General features: G+C 41.0%; 2 protein-coding genes, 1 long non-coding RNA gene and 1 other non-coding gene across 4 annotated transcripts; 2 read left to right on the top strand and 2 right to left on the bottom strand.

The window, feature by feature from the left end:
* Window positions 1-1,104: 1,104 nt before the first annotated feature.
* Window positions 1,105-1,177, bottom strand: TRNAK-CUU. Its single transcript has one exon. It is a non-coding gene; the product is annotated as a tRNA-Lys (tRNA).
* Window positions 1,178-4,787: 3,610 nt separating this feature from the next.
* On the top strand, window positions 4,788-6,985 carry LOC115728129 (epsin-2-like). The gene is made up of 4 exons (XM_030658463.2): window positions 4,788-4,962; window positions 5,570-5,692; window positions 5,773-5,934; window positions 6,032-6,985. The coding sequence occupies exons 2-4, from the start codon at window positions 5,622-5,624 to the stop codon at window positions 6,405-6,407; spliced, it is 609 nt and encodes a 202-aa protein (XP_030514323.2). The 5' UTR covers window positions 4,788-4,962; window positions 5,570-5,621; the 3' UTR covers window positions 6,408-6,985.
* Window positions 6,986-7,270: 285 nt separating this feature from the next.
* On the bottom strand, window positions 7,271-10,585 carry LOC115728128 (actin). The gene is made up of 5 exons (XM_030658461.2): window positions 10,320-10,585; window positions 9,198-9,264; window positions 8,656-9,049; window positions 7,775-8,388; window positions 7,271-7,673 (listed from the first exon to the last, which is right to left on the bottom strand). The coding sequence occupies exons 2-5, from the start codon at window positions 9,255-9,257 to the stop codon at window positions 7,608-7,610; spliced, it is 1,134 nt and encodes a 377-aa protein (XP_030514321.1). The 5' UTR covers window positions 9,258-9,264; window positions 10,320-10,585; the 3' UTR covers window positions 7,271-7,607.
* A 10,193-nt stretch (window positions 10,586-20,778) lies between these two features.
* On the top strand, window positions 20,779-21,565 carry LOC115728130. The gene is made up of 2 exons (XR_004013782.2): window positions 20,779-21,200; window positions 21,322-21,565. It is a non-coding gene; the product is annotated as an uncharacterized LOC115728130 (long non-coding RNA).
* The last annotated feature ends 291 nt before the right edge of the window (window positions 21,566-21,856 follow it).

Below are 21,856 nucleotides of genomic sequence, written 5' to 3'. Positions count from 1 at the left end.
ATGGCATTTAAGTGAATGCCATATATAAGTTATGGCACTTATGGTGTACTTATCCCGTAATTAGGTGTTTGAAATGCGGTGGGAGCATTTTGAATAAAAGTGGCAATCTCGTAAATAGACATGCAATGCTAAATGTAATTTGTAGTCTACTGACAAAATTTATGTGCAAAGTGGTTTTGTTAGGAAAGATGAATTCATTTTGGAATTTTCCCTCCATCAAGGATGATAAAAAAATTATGATTGCCCTTCTACAACTTTGAGGGTTTGTGTGCACATTTGGGGTTCCTCAATCTTTCTTTTTCTGTTTTTTTTTTTTAATTAAGCAATATGCCTATTCGATAGGTTTCGGACTATGAAACAACCCAGTTCACTAATCTCATGAATAGGACAAGATGCAAAAACAAAGTCCGGTGGAGAGCCAAACTCGAGATTGTCTTAAATTTAAGGGATAATTACACAAATGGATCATGAACTTTGACCCAATGTGTAATGTAGTCCCTAAACTTTTAATTTGATCAATACGGTTCCCTGAATTTTAACCAAATATGCAACATGGTCATTGGACTTTTAATTTGACAAATATAGTCCTTTAACTTTTTTAAACATGTTTAATTTAGTCCCTGAATTGTAGAAACATGTTCAATGTAGTCCTTTCATTGATTCGAGTTTAGGGACTAAGTTGAATATATTTCAAAAGTTCGGGGACCATATTGGTCAAATTAAAAGTTCGGGGTCCACATTGCACATTTGGTTAAAATTCAAAGATCATATTAGTTAAATTAAAAGTTCATAGACTATATTGCACATTGGGTCAAAGTTCAAGGACCATATATGTCATTTTACCTAAATTTCATAACGTAGAAATGCGCCTGCTGGTCGCATGCCTTATTAGCATATACAAATGCGAAGTTTAACCAACTAAGCAATGTCACTCTTTCCACTTTCGACCCAAAAGAAAAATCTCTATCTACCAAATTGACGGATGGAATTTAGAGATCGTCTATGAGATGCAGGAAAAATAATTGAATATTTAGTTCTAGGCGCCGAGAACAGGAAAAAGAAAATTGGAGAGAAATAGGGCAAAAATTGAAAAAATGGGAAAAACGCCCACCGTGGGGCTCGAACCCACGACCACAAGGTTAAGAGCCTTGCGCTCTACCGGCTGAGCTAGACGGGCTTTTTCATTAGCACTTACAATATTTAAAATATATTTTAAGCAGGATGTTACCGTAGTGGAATCATTAGATGACGTTTTATCGTGTTCACATAAAAAATATTAGAACACAAGAAAAGCTTAAATATTTCTGTAGGACTATTGAAATTATAAGAAAATCTAAAGAATAATTTGTATCTAATAAATGTTTTACGTTACTAATTCGAGCTATCTAATGGGAAATCGCAGGGATATTATACTTATTTATGCTATCTAATCATATCTTGGGCATAATAAATTATTCGTCACATGTTACATCATTAATTAGGACAGTAAATGAATTTGGAATTGAAGTATTTTTAGCCGAGTATAATAGGACATGTGTCTTATACACGTATAAATCGGTTCACTCTCATTTTCCAAGAATTCAACAACCGTGCGGAAGGCGGAAGTATTTCTCAAAATCTTGTACTTACGCATAAAGGTACATGTATTTATGAATTGGTTATCCTTATAGAAAATATCCACAAAGGACTTTGATAATAACAAAGGTTCATTTCCGTGTGCAGAGGTTCATATTTAAATCATGCAAAGGCTAAGTTCAAATTCTACATGTACATATTACACAATGTCCGGAAAACTACAAGGGTGTAGAATCAAACTATGTCCTGCAATATAGTCGAACTATGCTAACGTAGACTTCCCAAAAATATGTTGGACGACTATTGGAGTTCCTAAGTTTAAGATCTATATCATAGCAATATTAATACTCCAAGATCATTCATGCAAAAAAATGAAAAAAAAAAAATCACGGACCAATTTGCTCAAGATGATGGTGAAATGATTATTAGCTCATTTTACGTGCAAGATCAGAGTTTTTAGATTTAAATTAATCGTGTTTCTGAAAAATCAATTCATGCCCTCTCCTTAGTTGCTTATTTGCAGGAGGAATTACCAAAAAAATCCTAAACTTATTGTAGTTATGCTAATTCGGTTCTAAACCTTTTGCATTTGTGCCAATTCAATCCATTTGGCCAACTAGCGCCGACGTTGCCATTTTTAATAATATTTTAATATTTCAGCCAATTTTTAGTAATATTTTAATATTTTTATGAATTTATTTTATTTTTCTTTTATTTTTCGTTCTTCCTCCAGTTAGACGCCAAGGCCGGCTATCGGTGAGGTGCCGGTGCGAGGCTTGACCTCACCGACATCAGCCTCTAGTCGGATGGTGGGCTTGGCGGCCGGCTAGAGGAAGAAAGAAGAAAAAAAAAGGAAATTAAAATAATAAAAAAATTCAAAAAATATTAAAACATTACTAAAAATTAACCTAGTGAATCTGACCAGCCAAATGAATTGAATTGACACAAATGCAAAAGGTTTAGGAATGAATTGGCTAAAAAAAAAAAGTTAATGACTGAATTGATATAATTGCAATAGGTTTATGATTTTTTTTTGTAATTTTCCCCTTATCTTTGTGTATGCGGGTGGGTTGATTCCTAGTCTAGAAGGGGTAGCCAACCCTATGACTTCAGGTTTCGAAGTTTGTAATTGGGAATTGGATCGATCGGTTTTGAAATCGGATCCTGAATCAACCAACTCAGATCCGGTTTCCGTTCTTTGGAACAAAGCATCGATTTGCTTCCTCTTTCCCCTTCTTGTGTTCCTCCAACTCACACCCCAATCAGGCCTCACAGAAAGATTCAACATCGAAAAATGAGAAGCCGACATGGGAAGAAATTACCTTCTCCTTTTGAAGATTGAGGCATTGAGAGTCAACTTCTTTTTAGCAGAAACAAAAAAACGAAGGTGGGATTGAAGCAGCAACACCAACACGCACATCTCAATTGGTGGGGTAAGTTAAGGAGGCTATGTCTAGCTAGCTGAATTTACAAAACATGTTAATAGGTTTTAGGTCCTGTTTGTTGCATAATAAGTAAATAATTTGAAAATTATTTTCCTAAAAAGACAAAATGTATTTTAATCGTTCATGAATATTTTCACATTAATTATTGGTGATAATAAAAATATTTTTCATTGAGTAATCATTTTAAGCAAACACAAGATATTATTTTTAAAAAAATTTGTGCAAATTATTCATTATTCGCTTAAAAAGAATGAGCCTTAAACTCCTTTTCTAGTGATTTTACTACATTTCCCAATATTCCTTTCTGTGATATTTTATCCACTCAGTTGACAACAAATCTAGATCATATCTTAAGATGTAAATATATGCTCGATGTAGGCAAAATTATGTTAGAGGACCTACGGGAAAATGATCAAAAAAGTCTTAAGCCTATTGTAATTGTGTCAATTCAGTCTTAAATATATTTTTTTTACCAATTGAGTTCTAAATCTTTTACGTTTGTCCCATTTTAGTCCATTTGCCAGTCGGCGCCGACATGGATAATTTTTAATAATATTTTAATATTTTTCATATTTACTTTTCTTTTTCCTTTTTTTTCTCTTTCTTTTTTTTTTCTTCCTACTGTGGCTAGCGAGGGCACCGGATCTCACCAGCCAATGGGTAAGGGCCGACGAGGGCTTCACGGCTCTAGCACAAGTTGAGTGAGGCCATTGTAGCCGCAGGCAAAGGTGGCCTTGCTTGTGGTTGGCAAAGCCATGGTCCCCTTCACCCTCGACCGACGAGGCTACCCTCGCCGGTGACTAGCGATGCCTCGCGGCCCTCGCCTAGAGTCCGGTGAGCTTTGGTGACTCTCTCTAGCAGCAGTAGGAAGCAAAACAAAAAAGAGGAAGAAAAAAAAGAGAAAAAAGAAAAGAATAATTAATATAATTAATAATTGTCCACGTTAGCGCCGGCGATACCACGTCAGGGCCGGCCTTTCAAATGGACTAAATTGGCATAAATATAAAAGGTTCATTACTCAATTGACAAAAAAAAGATGTGAGACTGAATTGGCACAACTACAATTGGTTTAGGACTTTTTGGATAATTTTTCCGTTGACCTACTAGTTTTTAATTAATGGGAGCCAATATCTTCAATGCATCATGTCAACTTTCTCCATCAAACATGACTAGAGTTTGGTAAAAAGAAGAGATAAGAGAGAGTTAGAGAATGTATAAACAAGCTAAATCTGACCTCATACTCTTAATTCCCTTTTGACCACTTATTTGGATGCTCTCGACAATATAACATTATCTCAGACAATGCTTTTCTAATTAAATGAAAATAATCCTAATTAAACATCATAATAGTTTTTTTCTAATTTATGTGCACATTGCATATTCAAAATCTCACGTCATGCTCTTATTTCCCTTTTGATCTCTTTTTTGGGATGTTCTCAAGTCTCAACAATATAACATTACATCGAACAATGCTTTTCTAATGAAATGAAGATAATTCAGCACCAATAATTAAAATAAAATATCATCTCAATCGTTTTGGAAGTTGAAACGCAAAAACAAAAATTGTATATCTTAAGATAGATTAATGCAATATGATATTTCTAATTTATTTACGCGTTACATATTCAAAATCCACTTTTTAGGGAGTAGTTGGTGTCTCTTCTGAACAATGGAGTGGTTGGCTTGGCACTTGTTATTTTACGTGCATGAAAAGACTCTTCTTCTTCTTCTTCTTCTTCTTCTTCTTCTCTCAATTTAAGACTGATTCTACAGATGTTCCCATTCCATTTCCCTAATTCATCGTCTTTGCCATGCCGATCATCATGAACGAAAACATGGGAAGCTCTTTCGACGCGTTCAAGAAGCAGGCCTCTTCGTTTCTCAAGTAAAAGATCGTCAAGACCGTGCGCCTGAAGCTGACTGATGTTACACCAGCTGAAATGTAAATTCAACCGTCTATTTTCACTTGTTACCAGCCATTTCTGAAACTTTAAATCTACTTCTGTTGCGTCCAGTTCTCGCTTGGAACTAAACTATGTATGGCTTGCAATTTTCTTTTCGGTGCAATTGGATTTTGATGACTCCGTTGGAAACCGAGAAGAACATGTCAACAAACGAATTTTGATCTAGGGGAACTTTTGTTGATAGCAGAAGGGGATATGACATACAGTTCATGGTTGAATATGTAGTTAATTTGATTCATTTAACAAAGTATATGAATCGACTTCAGAAAAAAGAGTTGTGGACATTGTTTTCGGTTGGGTCGCCGCTCCATATGAGTGAAGCTTACAATAGCCAAACCGCTGCAGGTTTGTGAGCTCTCTTTGATCTTATAGTGATGGTGTAGATTTTGTGTCTCGTCCCTTCTAATTCGATCTATATTTCTTGTAAATCGAGTGATTGATCAAATGTTCCGATGATGCCATTGTTGCTATTTTTTACGAGCAAAGATTGGTCGAAATTTTGTGGTTCCCCTAAGCACCAGTGTTCCCTCAAATCACACATGAGTTTCTCACGTTAGTTTGCTTCTTGATGATTGAATCCTAAAGATTGACAGAAGAAGCTACAAACGGAAATCCACGGCCGCCGGACACGCGTAGTATGGCCATTATATCGCACGCTGCGTTCGAAGTGGATGATTATTGGAGAATAGTAGAGATTCTGCACAAGAGGTACACAATCAGCCCTTTGTTTTGACCTTTCTTAACAAACTCACCCTTAATCAATTTCTATTTACATGCCAAATAAGTAGGTTGGTGCAATTTGATAGAAAGAATTGGCGAGCCCCTTACAAGGCTCTCATAGTGTTGGAGCACTTGCTAACCCACGGACCGCAACGTGTGGTTGAAGAGTTCCAAAGCGATAAAGACGTCTTGAAGGAGATAAAGGACTTTCAATACGTTGATGAAACAGGGTAAGTGAAGAAAAAGAGAGAGAGATGCGTTTGGTAAGATTGATCGATGTCCGTGATTAGCAAAACTCGATGTAATTCCTCTACATCTGATATCCAGATTCAACTGGGGTGTGAGAGTTGGCAACTTGTCCGGGAGAGTACAGAACCTGCTCGACGACGATGAATACTTGAGAGAAGAAAGAGCGAGGGCACGCAGGCTGACTCGAGGAATACAAGGGTTCGGGAGCTTCCAGCAACCCTTTTCCATGGATGCGAGCGGCTTTGAAGATTCGTTGTCCTTGTCATCGTACGGCAGGTGCAATTCTCTTTACAGTGAAACGACCGGATCTCACAACCGAAAGGGCACTTTGACGGAACCGGACACGATGATGGATGGCGATGAAGAGTGTTATTACTCCATGGAAGACCATCCTTTCTGCGAAATCGGGCGTCCGACTAATAAGGTATCTCTTCTTCCTAGTTCGAATGCCTGATCAAGATATTCGGTTTGTGAAGTGATGTAAATCGACCTTACTTTGGAGATAGGGAAATTAGAAGCCGGTTCTTTTGATTAAGTACCGAGGACGGTGTTTCTTTTCAGATCTAAGGGTTTGATGACTTTGTTCAACTGACTTTCGGTTGATTTGTTATTTGTGCTGGTCTCAATTGTGCATGGTTTTTATAGCCCAACGTGAATGGCCTTCTAAGAGGTTTCGAGCCCGGATTCTGCAAATTGTGGAGCTCCCAAAAAGTTCTATGCGCAAAATTATTCGCGGATGAACAGACGTAGTTAGCTAGTGAACGTATTCATTATGCGACGGAACGTCTTTCGCCCCATGAGGTAGCTCGGTTAAAGAACAATGGAAGGTGGAACATCTACTAGTTAGAAGAAAAGATCAATATAATTGGGAGAAAGTGGAGTCAAGTATCCATCACTCTATATAAGAAGACAAGCAGCCAAAATATTCAGAAGAAGGGTTCAACCTAAGCTGTCCTAAAGGCTATATACGGTTGAGCCTTGAAGACAAGTTGCTCGTGAACTCAACCGGGCATCAACAATTGACCGAGCAACATACATGCAACTCTTCGACCAAAAAAAAAAAAAAAAAAAAAACCATGCATAGAACTCAGTAAACACCATACGTATGAAGATAGCTTAGATCCTTTGACATAGAAGTTGATACAAACATTTAAACGTGATGCCGTCAAGCTTCCAAAATACATAGTATCTTTCCTTTGAGAAGTTTGTAGTACTTTGTGTACTGTATCAACCGATATGCAACATGTTATTCCAGTCTAAATCATATCGAGATGTTTTCCGAGTGTTGGCTAGTAAGACATGTAGGTGCGAGCATGCTGGGCATTGGATCTTCGATCTCATTCAACAGATTAAGAAAGGTCTAGCAATATGCGTAAACGGGACAATACAGGAAAAAAGAAGCAGCAAAACTGGGAGTAGAATGAGATACAAAACAATAGAAAAGGCTTGGCTTTTATAAGGTAAATGCATGACAAGAATCCTGGACTTCAGATCAACTGAATGCTGGAAAGGAAATGATTTTGGCAATCAAGTATTGCCTTCTCAAGATCTAATCAAAAGGGGATACAAAAGTAGAATCAGAAAGAGCAGCGAGGCGCGTCTCTCTCTAAAAAGGACAGTAATCTCTTCCCTCAATGACCTTATCCACGAAAACTTAGAAGCACTTTCTGTGCACAATCGAAGGTCCAGATTCATCATACTCTGCCTTTGCAATCCACATCTGCACTCAAAAACAAACCGCAAAGTGCTCAAACCATACCTCTTTGACAACATAAGATGCAAATGATTTATATATTGTACGAATGCATGAGTTAGACGAACCTGCTGGAATGTGCTAAGAGATGCCAAGATAGAACCACCAATCCAGACACTGTATTTCCTCTCAGGAGGAGCCACGACCTTGATCTTCATGCTGCTCGGTGCTAGTGCTGAGATTTCCTTGCTCATTCTGTCTGCAATACCGGGGAACATAGTGGAACCACCACTGAGGACGATGTTTCCGTACAGGTCCTTCCTGATATCCACATCGCACTTCATGATGGAGTTGTAAGTGGTCTCATGGATTCCAGCAGATTCCATTCCAATCATGGATGGCTGGAAGAGAACCTCCGGGCATCGGAATCGCTCAGCACCGATAGTAATGACTTGACCGTCTGGCAACTCATAGCTCTTTTCTACACTTGAGCTGGTCTTGGAGGTCTCAAGCTCCTGCTCATAGTCCAGGGCTATATAAGCCAACTTCTCCTTCATGTCTCTCACAATTTCACGCTCAGCTGTGGTAGTGAACGAGTATCCACGCTCAGTAAGAATCTTCATCAAATGATCGGTGAGATCACGCCCAGCCAGGTCAAGACGGAGAATGGCATGAGGGAGGGCATAACCCTCATAGATTGGCACCGTGTGACTAACACCATCACCAGAATCCAACACAATACCTGCAATAAATAACAAGATAAACGCATAATCCTAATGCCTGAAGCAGAGAAAAAGTTCCTATAGATCATAACAATTCAACCCTCACAGACCAACTAAAGAATAATTCAGATTGCCAGCCGTCAAGTCAAATCCATCTTTGATATCTTGTATCAAGTGTTTTTTGGGGTGGTACCCCATTGGTACCTTTTAATTGAATTATAGTTAGTTTTACCGCAAGTCTCTACTTCAAGAAATTCCATAAGGAAAAAACTGATCAAACTACTTACCTGTTGTACGACCACTTGCATAAAGGGAAAGGACAGCTTGGATGGCGACATACATAGCAGGAGTGTTGAAAGTCTCAAACATAATCTGGGTCATCTTCTCACGGTTAGCTTTGGGGTTGAGAGGAGCTTCAGTCAGGAGAACAGGGTGTTCCTCTGGGGCAACACGAAGTTCATTGTAGAAAGTGTGATGCCATATTTTCTCCATGTCATCCCAATTGCTAACAATCCCATGCTCAATGGGGTACTTCAGTGTCAAAATACCACGCTTGGATTGGGCCTCATCACCAACATATGCATCTTTCTGACCCATGCCAACCATCACACCGGTATGACGAGGACGCCCAACAATGCTAGGGAAGACGGCCCTTGGTGCGTCATCACCGGCGAATCCAGCCTACACGAGAATTGTAATCACTTTCTAAAAAATTGATCTGGTAAAGGACATCAAAGATCTGGAACTGAAGATATTCTGAAATCTGATTCAAGACAAGCTCCATATGGGATTAGAGAAAACGACACACCAGGGAAAAGCCAGAAAGTACCTTAACCATCCCAGTTCCATTATCGCAAACGAGTGGCTGAATATCCTCAGCTTCTGCCATCTTCTAGCTGATCAGCAATAACATTGCAAGATGTGAGAAGAACGTCATGAATCTTATATAGAACAATTACACCAGACAGGCCTTCAACGGTTTTTAGCGTCTTTAACATAGACTAGAAAACAAAAACGTCATGCGAACATAGTTATTTGCTTGAGCAGGTGCTAAGCCATTGAGCAAAATATAAGGTCACAAGGAAAAGGGGGGAAAAGGAAATAAATGAATTGAAAAATTGCATCTCTGAAATATGATCAGAAAACATTTTCCTAGAGAACCACCCAAAGAACAATAAAGCACAGGACATTATGAGCATAAGCTGTTAATCACATGGGCCATAGGATTAAAGCGAAGGCCCACCAAATCATGCATAACCCTTAAATTGCTATATGAAGTTTGAAACTCTCTGCTTCTAGGCATTCCTGAAGTCGATGTGATTTAGAACTTCACTATTGTCTGTGAACCATCAGAAATCAAATCACACTAAGGGTACTAAGATAGTGTTGTCTGTGGACAGGAAATCGATTGAGGATAACACCATGAGCAGCAGAAGACAGCCGTTCGACAATGTTCTAAATCATGTTTTCACTAAAATTGGATCACCGTTGATCACTTGTTCACTCGGTTAATCCTCCAAATGCGAAAAGAAGACACGACAATGGCGAGAAAAGACATGCACACAAATTCCAAACCACGACGACAAGCAACCATTTTGTCGAACGACCCAGTTCGGCCCAGACATTCCGGCATTGCCAAAGGTCACAAATGGCACGCCCAACACCGAAACAAAAACCACCAACCAAACACTCGTTAGCAGAACAAATTAACCCTCTTTTAACAGGAAGGAATCTCCCAATCGCGCGCGAAAATCGAAAGACGACCAGCAATCAAATTCAAACTCCCCGTTGGAAATATCATCCTCACGAGCAGACAATGCATCCAAACCAACGAGAAAGACCCACGAGATCCCACGCAAACCGACAATCGACGAAGCTACAGATCTGAACGCCGGTGAAGAGATCGGATTACAGAGAGAGAGAGAGAGAGAGAGAGAGAGAGAAAATTCACCTGCTGCGAGAATGTGGGACAGAGGTAGGGGTAGAGAGAGGGAGAGAGCGAGAGAGAGCGAGAAAGAGACAGGCCAAGCTCAAGCTGAAAGCGTTTGCGGGAGAGGAGAGGAGAGGAGCGACTCTTCTTCTGGGATCCGAGGGAAGGAGGAAGGGAGATGATTAATACGAGGGAGGAAGACGAAGCAGACGTACGGACGGACGAGCGCTTCGTGCGGCTGATTGCTCTGCCCCTATTATTAACAGCGTGCCCCCACGCCCACTCGTTTTCAAAACCAGATTTTTGATTGGATGCCATTGTCAATTATGCTTCTAAGTATAACAAATCTCAAAGGGCTTGTGATGGGTTAAAAACCCAATCAAGCAAAGAGGGTTCTCCGAAATTGGGCTTTTAACAACCCAATCGGTAATTTTGTTTTGGGTCCGTGCAGAACTGAGAGAGAGAGTCGTACGTAGGCCTTTTTACTCTTAAAACCAAGTCGGGTTTCGGCATTGAAGTGGAGAAAGGACGACATTCACAGACCTCGCTGCTCCTTCAATTAGCCAGCCGCCCAGACCCAGAGGAGTCTCTGCATACCCACGCCGCCGCACCATCAGCTTCTCCCTCCTTGAACGCACTATCGACGTCCACTTTCAGAGTTCCCCGAGCGCGGTGGAATCCAGGTGAGTCTGTGAGATCTCCTTTGTTTTTTCTATGGATTTCGAGCTCCATCTAAATGAACTTCTCCTTCATTGCACACGCTTCCGTGACCGCTGTCCTCCTCGGATCTGGATTGGTACCCCTGAAGATGAAATTATCTCGGGATTTCCAGGTCTGCCAAAGATTGGCTGTGACGAACTCCAGGTTTGGTTCTTCCCTTTTTGAGCTTTGGTACTTCAGTTACCATTGGATCCATATACAACTGAGTCCACGGCTCGAGATTTTGACTTGCATTTGCTGATCTGACCAGACTTTTTTGAGCCCGTGAGCAGAGGAGGAACATGTGCTCGATGGTTTCTCTGTTTTGCTGGCAGAGAGGGCGAGGTGGGTCAGGTACTATGTTTCTTCTGTGGAGAGGTTATCTTTTGTGGGTAAGGTATTTTGGCAGATACTCCATAGGAACATCCTGAGTTTTTGGCGAGACCTCTAGATACCATATTTTACTCCAGAATTCTACAGGAGTCTAGTACGAAGAGGAGGGTTGTTGTAAGTATGCTGGTGTTTCATTATGTCTGAGTTGGTTGTACCCATTCTTTACTGAATACATTCCCGACTTCGTTCCTTTCCAGATCATTCTATCTGCCTCATTTACCTTCGCCACTCTGTCGTCAAATAAGTTCCTAAGGGTCTGCTCATTCCAAGTGGAATCATTTTTTTATCGATAAGGTCAGCAACACGTGCTGGATCCTCAAGATTAGCAGGGCCTCCAATTACACCTGATGGTAGCCATTTGTCCTCTCTGGTAGTGATGGATTCTCCGTTACCAACTGTCCACATAGCCGATTTTGAAATTGCATCTCTACCCATGATTAGACTCTGCCAGCCCCAGGATGATCTACTTCCTTTCCCCGCATACCAGAAATCAGTATTTGGAAAATAAATTCCTTTCAACAGTTTGGTCCATAATGCTGATGGTGACGGAATGATCCTCCAGGCTTGCTTACCTAGCATGGCCTTGTCCAAGGTAACCAAATCTCTGAAACCCAAACCTCCTTTGTCTTTCCTTGTTTTAAGAAGTCCCCATTTTCTCCAATGTATGCCTGTTTTTGATTCCCCATTCTTCCACCAGGAGGCCGCAGTCTTCTTTTCTATTGCACTACACATAGATATGGGAATTTTGAAAATGGACATCGCATATTGCGGTATTGCTTGAATTACAGCCTTTAGAAGTACTCCCTGTCTTGCTTTTGGAATCAGATTTTCTTTCCACCATTCCAATTTCCTATTTACTCTGGCTAGAATCCATGCAAACATGTCTTTTCTTTGAAGCTCCCCAATCTGAGGGTATTCCCAAATACTTTCCTGTTTTGTCTATTTCCGGAACACGCAGTTCTTGAGCCATGTTCTGTCTTAGTCTTTGGGGACAGCCTGAACTAAACTTGTTCAGATTGATGGCTTGGCCCGTAGCATAGCAGTACTGATTTAATAGTGCAGCCACGTTTTGGCATTCACTCACTTTCCCATCCAGGAAGAAAATGGAATCATCAGCTAACAATAAGTGGGTGAGTAATGGACAAAATCTATTTATTCTGATCCCTTTTATAAACCCATCCTCTGCTGCCTTTTTCATTAGCAAAGAGAGTACATTTTGCTATGATAATAAACAAATATTGGGGAGAGAGGGTTACCTTGCCTAATTCCTCTCGATGGCTGAAAATACGGAAGAGGTTCGCCATTGAATTTGACTCTAAAAGATACCGTAGTAACAAATTGCATGATCCACCTTACCCATTTACCACAAAATCCCATCTTTAGCATGCACGCTTCCAAAAAATCCCATTCCATTCTATCATAAGCTTTTTTTGCTTATCGAGCTTCAAAATTGCCTGAAATTTCTTGTTCCTTTTTCTAATACGGAGCTGCTGGAGGACCTCCTGGACAACCAAAATGTTATCCTGTATCTGCCAGCCTCCAATGAAAGCACTCTGCTCCACTTCGATTAGTTGGGGAAGTCAAGGTTTAAGGCGATTTGCCAAAACCTTTGATATAATTCTGAGGGATCGAGATAGATTGGATGCCATTGTTGGCCTCTCTTTTAAGTGATGCCAGTAAATTCTCCATTACCTTTTTTCTCTTATCCAAAACCCCTCGGGAAAATTGAAAATAAAAATAAAAATAGCAGGTCATCAAAATTAGGCTTAGGTTTCCAACCCAAAAAAAAAAAAAACTAGGGTTAGGTAATTAAAATTAGGGTTATATTTTTTTCACGGAACATATCGTTCTTTGATTTGTGAGTGACGATGCATGAACATGGTGCGCACACAGATGTAATTAAAATTAATAGTCAACGATGTACGTGATTGTAATAAATTAATTGAAAACGTTAAAAGGATTTGTTATGTAAGTTGTTTTTTTTTTTTGTTTGGGTCAGATAAAGATTTCCTTTCATTTCTTAGGTTGATCATTACAAATTATACGGGCTACCGAACATATAAGATCCCATAGAACACGGGGTGGATTAGAAAGCTAGTTCTTAGGAAGAAAGTTTCGTCTAGGGGCTTTTGCAACCTAATCGGCAATTTGGTTTGCATCCCTATAGCAGTGGGCTATGCTCAAATGATCAAAATGGGCCGGCCAACTCATTCTTGCAGGCCTTGATAAGTGGTTTCACTTCCCACGAAGGCAGATCACTATCTGTTACTGCTCTTATCCAATTCAAGCTGTCTGTCTGTCTCCCAAAACCACACGAGGGGCACAACTGGGGGTGATTGACCGAAGGAACTTCAAGGCTTCTAAGTTCTAACACGCTAGGGTTTCTGTTTGCTCGACAGTTGTTGCCCTCACCTTCTTCGCAAGGCCATTGACTAGTCTCCCAGAGTAGTCTCTGTAGATGCATGATATGCTCCCCTCCGATTCACTTTCCTCAATTGACCCATCGACATTAATTTTTTAGCATATCCTTCTCTGGTGGTTGCCATTTTGCAGGGGAGCTCGCATAGCGCATCTTTGATTTATCCTTACCCAGGATTCCAGATCTCAAAATTTTGTGGAAAGGCCAGAGCAGTCTCCACGACACGAGCTGGATTTGGCCTTTGGTTTCTGGACGCAAAGTGATTTCTCGATTTCCACAACTCCCAAAGCACGTCGGCTACTAGTTCCAGCGAAGGTGAGTCTTTTTGTTTTCCTGTTCTATTCTAGCCGCCACGTCACGAAGCGTCTGAGCCCTTGGATGGCGATTTTTATTTTCAATGCAGGGTGACTCCAGATTTCCTTTGTCCACTTACACACTAAGAACAAGTGCTCTGCCGTTTCTAGGTCTTTACCGCAAAGTGGACATCTCAGTTCAGGTGAAATTTTCCGTTTCCAAAGATATTCGTTGGTGGGTAGGGCATTTTGGCATAAACTCCATATGAAAGTTTTGATTTTTGGAGTATTCCGTAGGTTCCAAATCGTGTGCTATAGTTCTTTGGGATGTTGATTTGAAGATTGCGCTTGATCTGATTGCTGGATGTTTTCAGCTTCCCTGAGATGGTTATATAAGCACTCTTTACAGTGAAGGTTCTTGCTTTAGTGCGAGTCCACACTTCTCTGTCTTGCTCCTCCAGGGACCCAAGTGGAATAGCTAAAATTTCTTCGGCAATTTGTTGATCGAACATACTAAGAGCTTTCTGGTCATCCCACTTGGGAGTCCTCCAACATTATTAAATCTGCTACCATGTTAGGTTCATCCTGGACTCCCTCTCCCCTTATAATTCCGCTTTTTAGCCACCTATCCTCTCTAATCTCAATGTTTCTCCCATTCCCTACTCTTCACCTTACACCTTTGGCGATAGCATCTCTTCCCCATACAATACTCTGCCACCTCCGAGATGGTCGATTCCCCTTTGCCATGTCCCAGAATCTGTTAATGGGGAAGTATAGGAGCTTTTTTCCAAACCAGGTGGAAAAAATAAAGCAATTACCAAAATAGGTGTTAACTTTTTTTATTTACCAGATTAGGTGTCGTTTGGCAGTCATAATGCCGAGCAACAGCCGATTCGGTAGTCACACTACCGGTCGGCCGGGGGAAATGGCGGGCCACCCCCGCTCGGCACCACTAGTGCCAAGTGGGCGGCCACCCCAACCCCGCACATTGGCCACTCGATCCGCCATTTTTATTTATTTATTTTTCATTTGAATTTCATATTTTTTTATTTTTATAATTGTCACAACCTAAAATTTGAAAACTCTAGGCTAATGGATTATGAGGTCAATTATTCAATTAACCTAACTCGGACTCTCCAAGTCCATACCAAATCGCAACTTAACATGCAAAGATATTTGACTTGGAGTCGCTACTAATCGTTTTTGGTAGGTCGATTAGAAACCTAAGTAAATTAATGGGAGAACTAAATTACTTCTATGAACCATAAATTCTAAGCTCGGAGACTTGATTACACTAAATTACTCTAACGCCCTTTCGGTACCATTTTATTTCATAAAAATGAATTTTGTCGGGATTTGAGTAAAACGAGAAGGACCAAAAAGCATGAAACATTTGTTCTCCTTAGGCTTAATAATGCAAGTTTCTAATCTTTTGCTGACCATGATTTGAGATTCCAAGGTCGGTGCGATGGTCACGCCGCTCTTTTGAAGGTCTTCATATGAATTTTATACATGAACATAAATCCTTCATTGTGAATCTTGATTAAAATAGCTCATGAAGCTATTCAATGTCTTTCATACTAATGGATTTTGCAAGGGCATCTACTGCTATGGCTTTTGCAAATGTGGATGAGTTATCTTACTTTCAATTTGTGCTATCATCCTCAAAAAGTTGGAAAATTTTGATGGTCAACACTCCAAATATTCTTGCTCTCTTACTAATATCCATCATTTTGTGCCATTAGCTCGAAAAGAAAATCCAATATCACATCATGTGTGGTCGTTAAACATCTAGCGTGGCTATACTCGATGTACATATAAGCATGTGTCCGTCGCCACATTGAACCCATTTGTCTATCGATATCTAAGACTGTTGTTACGTCGTGACAAAAGTATATTGAAAGGTATTTTTACATGTAGGAGGTTACTATGTAAGTTTGATCAACATCGAATTTTAATTGGCCATCGTGATGAAAATATATTGGAGGGCATTTTCATAGTCACCAAGTAGAAATTTGGAACAATTGGTGAGATGAAAAAAAAGCTTCTAGTCCTTACAAAAAAAAAAAAAAAACTTCTAGGTGATTGAATTGACTTCGAAAAATTGGAATAATCTCGCAATTGGATAAGTAGATACAATAATCAATCATCGATGTGATTGGAGATTTTTTCTCTCGGTAACCATCATTGTCGTCAAATCATCGTGGCGGAGGAGGAGGCGGAGTTAAAAGAAGTTGCGAATGGAGTTGAAAAACTAGCTTCGCGAGCAAGCAATTTACGATCATGGTGTTTTCTTCTTCATCGTCGTTGACGTGGTCTCCTTCTTATGGTGGCGATGGTTTGCCGAGAGAGAACACAAAGAGGGAAAGAAGAGGAACGTCGTATGAGAAAAAGAAGGGGCAATATGGTCAACAAATGGTCAAGGGAGGGGCAATATCGTCAATAAATTGCAATAATGCGTGGAAAAAACGTGCAAATCCTTAATCTCCCATTTTCACGGGCGCAAAAAGCCAATTGAAAAAAATAGGTCGCCCAAACTCGAAGCAAGACAATAAAATGATTTATTCAAGGATTATTTGGCCCCCAAAAAAAGAGGGAATTTACAATTGTGCCCTTCTCCTAAATTTGCTCTCTTTCCTCGTCCCTTTTTGCTCGTGGCTTGAGCATTTTCTTCTTTTTTCCATTCTTCACCCTCGTCCACTTTTGGTTCTTAGTTTTCCTCTTCTTCTTCTTCGGCCCCGTGGGAGTACGGCCTTCCCCATTTGTGTCGGGCTTTCCAATCTCGGGTTGACAATTCTCGCAGAACCAAAGAACCTCCCCATAGAAAATTACGGTCTCTAGGCGATAGTTGAAAAATAGATAAAAAAAAAAAAAAAAAGGAGGCCGACGGTCAAAATTTTTAACGGCGAGCATTCTCTTGCATGCATGTACACGATCGCACACATGTATCATTATGTGATGTAATTGTAGAGAGTGTGAGGGTCGAACTTACTAGTGGACATCATATTCCTTATAGTCGTTACAATAGATCAAAGTCTCGTCAAAACCGGTATTTCAGCAGTGGAGGCGGATAATTGCACACATGAACATAAAATCAAGGTAGACTTCAAATCTTATTTGGATTTTTAGGCATTTTAAAATGTACGACCTTTAAAATCGATCAAGCTAATTCTCACAAAATGGAACCCAAAATTGCGATGGTTGTGGAAAACAACGATGACGAGTGAACATTTACGAGAAATTAGCGACGAAAAGTCGATGATGGCCGGAGTTTGCGTACCACTTCCTTCGCCGGATTCGCTACCACTAACGTAGAATTTCCGTTCTAGCCGTGGCGGCGGGGGGTTCGGTCTTGTTGAATGAGAGAAACCATCCTTTCCTTCCTTTAACGAAGCTCTTAAGAACGAGAGCAAATGACCGGGACTAATTTGGTTTTTGAGCTTCGAAACCGACTTCCTACCCGTTCGTTTCAACCTCTATTTGGGGGAGCCCTCCTAGCTCAGCAGCACCCGTGATTGGTGCTGCATGGGGTCGCCGGGCCCGTTCGGCAAGGTGACTACCGAGCGGGTGCCACAGCACCCACATTGCCGTGTGGACGGGGCTAGGCGCCTCCACTCAGCGATCACATTGCCGAGCGGGGTGGGACCCCCCTGCAGCACCGTACACAGGTGCCGAAGAGCGGAGTACTTGGTTGAGGGGCTTTCCCTAAATGGACGTTGCGAATCCGGAGAAAGAAGGGTAGCGAATCCGGCGAAGGAAGTGGTACGCAAACTTTGGCCGTCCTCCACTTTTTGTCGCTAATTTCTCGTAAAGGTTCACTCGTTATCGCCGTTTTCCACAACCTTTTCCGGATTTGCAACGTCCATTTGGGGGAGGCCCCTCCAACCAAGTACTCCGCTCTGCAGCACCCGTGTACGGTGCTATAGGGGGGTCCCACCCCGTCGGCGGGCGAGCGGGCCGCTTAGCCTGCCACATCGCTCGTTGCCGAGCGGGGGCATCTAGCCCCGTCCACATAGCGATGTGGGTGCTGCGGCACCCGCTCGGCGATCACATTGCCGAGCGGGCCCGAGAACCCCTTGCAGCACCAATCACGGGTGCCGCAGAGCCGGGGAGGCTCCCCCAAATAGAGGTTGAAACGAACGGGTAGGAAGTCGGGCTTCGAGCTCAAAAACCAAGTTAGTCCCGGTCATTTGCTCTTATTCTTAAGAGCTTCGTGAAAGGAAGGAGAGGATGGTTTCTCTTGTCCAATAAGACCGAACCCCCCGCCGCTACGGCTAGGACGGAGATTCTATGTTCGTGGTAGCGAACTCGGCGAAGGAAGTGGTACGCAAACTCTGGCCATCCTCGACTTTTCGTCGCTAATTTCTCATAAAGGTTCACTCGTCATCGCCGTTTTCCACAACCATCGCGATTTTGGGTTCCATTTTGTGAGAATTAGCTTGATCGATTTTAAAAGCCGTACATTTTTAAATGCCTAAAAATCCAAATAAGATTTGAAGTCTACCTTGATTTTATGTTCGTGCAAGCGATTGTTTGCCTCCACTGCGGAGATACTGGTTTTGACGAGACTTTGATCTATTGTAACGATTGTAAGGAATACGCCGGCCATCGGTAAGTTCGCCCCTCACACTCTCTATAATTACATCACATAATGATACATGTGCGCACTTGTGTACATGCATGCAAGAGAATGCTCGCCGTTAAAAATTTTGACTGTCGACCTCCTTTTTTTTGTTTTTTATCTGTTTTTCAGCTATCGCCTAGAGACCGTAATTTTTCATGCGGAGGTTCTTTGGTTCTACGAGGATTGTCAACCCGAGATTGGAAAGCCCGACACAAATGGGGAAGGCCGTATTCCCACTGGGCGGAAGAAGAAGAAGAGGAGGAGGACTAAGAACCAGAAATGGACGAAGGTGAAGAATGGAAGAAAGAAGAAAATGCTCAAGCCGCGAGCATAAAAGGGATGAGGAAAGAGAGCAACTTCTTGAGAAGGGCACAATCGTAAATTCCCATTTCTTTTTTGGGAGGGGCCAAATAATCCTTGAATAAGTCATTTTATTGTCTTGCTTTGAGTTTGGACAATCTATTTTTTTCAGTTGGCTTTTTGCGCCTATGAAAATGGGAGATTAGGGATTTGCACGTTTTTTCCACGCATTATTGCAATTTATTGACGATATTGCCCCTCCCTTGACCATTTGTTGACCATATTGCCCCCTTCTTTTTCTCATACGACGTTCCTCTTCTTTCCCTCTTTGTGTTCTCTCTCGGCAAACCATCGCCACCGTAAGAAGGAGACCACGTCAACGACAATGAAGAAGAAAACGCCATGACCGTAAATTGCTCGCTCGCGAAGCTAGTTCTTCAACTCTATTCGCAACTTCTTTTAACTCCGCCTCCTCCTCCTCCGCCACGATGATTTGACGACAATGATGGTTACCGAGAGAAAAAATCTCCGGTCACATCGAGGATTGATTATTGTATCTACTTATCCAATTGCGAGATTATGCCGATTTTCTCAAGTCAATTCAATCACCTAGAAGCTTTTTTTTTTATCTCACCAATTAGTCCAAATTTTTACTCGGCGACCGTGAAAATGCCCTCCAATATACTTTCATCACGATGGCCAATTAAAATCCGATGTTGATCAAACTTACATAGTAGCCTCCTATACGTGAAAATACCTTTCAATATACTTTTGTCACGACGTAGCAATAGTCTTAGATATCGATAGACAAATGGGTTCGATGTGGCGACGGACGCATGCTTATATGTACGTCGAGAGTATAGCCGTGCTAGATGTTTAACGGCCACACTTGATGTTACATTGGATTTTCTTATTGTTCGGCGTGACATGAGATCACATCCTTCATTCTTTAACTACTTGGATATTTTCAAAATTCGAAAAGAATCTCGACATGTTATGAAGAACTCAAGGTTGATCGACTTTCAAGGTAGCTCTCTTGGATGACTTGCATAAGTGCATTTCTAACTTGTGAAAAGAGACTGAATAATTAGATTGTTTAGCACTTCTTTACTCACTTAATAAGATAATGAGCAAGACCAATGGGTCATTTTAAAGGATTTGAAATCCAAATCAAGGCCCTCAATTCTATGAGGTCTACTCCATTGATGTTGTGCTCGAATTTAGATAGTACAAACGTCTACTTAATAATTACTCTCATGAGGACCCATCATTGAATAATTTCTAAAGTATCATGATATTTTAGCAAACTAGAATCAATCTCCACCGTATCTTGTCTTTGTTTATTCGACTTTAAATCCGTAGTTCACCAAACAGTGGATAGGATTTGACAAAATTCTTGAGTTTCTTATCCTATCCTATTCAGTCCTATTTTGATTAGAAATTCGGACGACCAAATACAACCTTAATTCTCATAACATTGATGTTTATATGGTCCCTTATGGGTATTGTGCCTCCATAAATCTTCACTATTGGATCGAAAACCAAAAAAATCACAATCATTGAAGGCTCCATTTATTTCGTGAAAAATAAATCATTGAAAAATATTTTCTAAAAAATTATTAGTTGCATCGTCGCTTATATGAATTAAAGAATGGAAAAAAAATTCATCATTTTCAAATTATTTATTTTTTGGGAGACAAACGAAACCTAAATTGAGATATGTCGGACAGCTAAGATCCGTTGAAATTTAATCCAACGGCGAAAATCGTGAGTGCACCGTGCGCGTATACTGTTGGTTTTGGTCGATCCCCAAAAGCCAACTAAAGCGCAACCTTTCCAGTATTCCTTGTTTAGGCCAAGAAAATTCGGGGCTTTACTACGTAAATTCGATTGCATTGTTCCAACCCCAATCCAGACATTTTTTTTTTTTGTCTATCTGCACAAGACGTTGGGCGTAATTACCCCACTGAGAAGAAGCTTAACGAGTGGATTAGTTGGCATACCAGATCAACTTAGCAACACGGAGGTGGGAGTTGAAGAAGAGGATGAATCAGCGATTTGGTGGTGCGAGGCAGCCCACCGGCACTCCGTCGCTAGCCTGGTCATGCGTCGTTGTCATTGCCTCCCTCCTTGTTGGCGCCTCCGTTGTCCACAACATCTACAAGCCTGATCTGGTATGTTCGTCACACTCTGCCCACCAGCTGTTTGATGCAATGCCTGATTGGGTTTTGCGGTTGGCAGTATCTGTAATGTCTCGTGAATCTTGTATTTAACGGTCTTGATTGGTGTGTGCAGACGTTGCCGCCACTGGAGAACACTGAGGAGGCCAAGAAGCAACCCGAGGAGGAATGAAGGAAAAGCTCCTGTCTTTGATACTTAGAGATGGTTTAGCTGCGATATTTTCCTCCTAGATAAAGGGCAAACAACTATTTTGTCAATTGGCCATTCTTTGATCTTGCTTTGTTGTATCCATTCTAAGTCTCGACTGTGCTTTTGTACTTCCCATCGCTCACTCAATGATTGTTCATTTTTCTGCTAATTCTGCTTTCTCACTTCAATTGGCGAGTTTTGGTTTGTTAAAGGAGGCTCTGTCCAAAGTTTGTTCCGACGTGACTTGCGAACTTAACTCGAATGCCATGCGAGGTTGGTGATGTTCATCTAATTATGCTGGATGAAATGATTATGGATGGAATTTGGTTGGAACCAACTTTTGTTGTCATGAATTGAGACCTAGCGTATAATGACATTTAGTGTCTGTTTGTAACTCAAGTTTAAAAATAAGGAAAACAACCTCCTTATTTATGTTAAATTATGCTCCGTTAGTCTTGTG

Source organism: Rhodamnia argentea, chromosome 8, assembly GCF_020921035.1.
Source record: "Rhodamnia argentea isolate NSW1041297 chromosome 8, ASM2092103v1, whole genome shotgun sequence".
NCBI lineage: Eukaryota > Viridiplantae > Streptophyta > Magnoliopsida > Myrtales > Myrtaceae > Rhodamnia > Rhodamnia argentea.
Note: the sequence above shows the minus strand (reverse complement) of the source record. Positions and strands in the feature narration are given on the sequence as shown.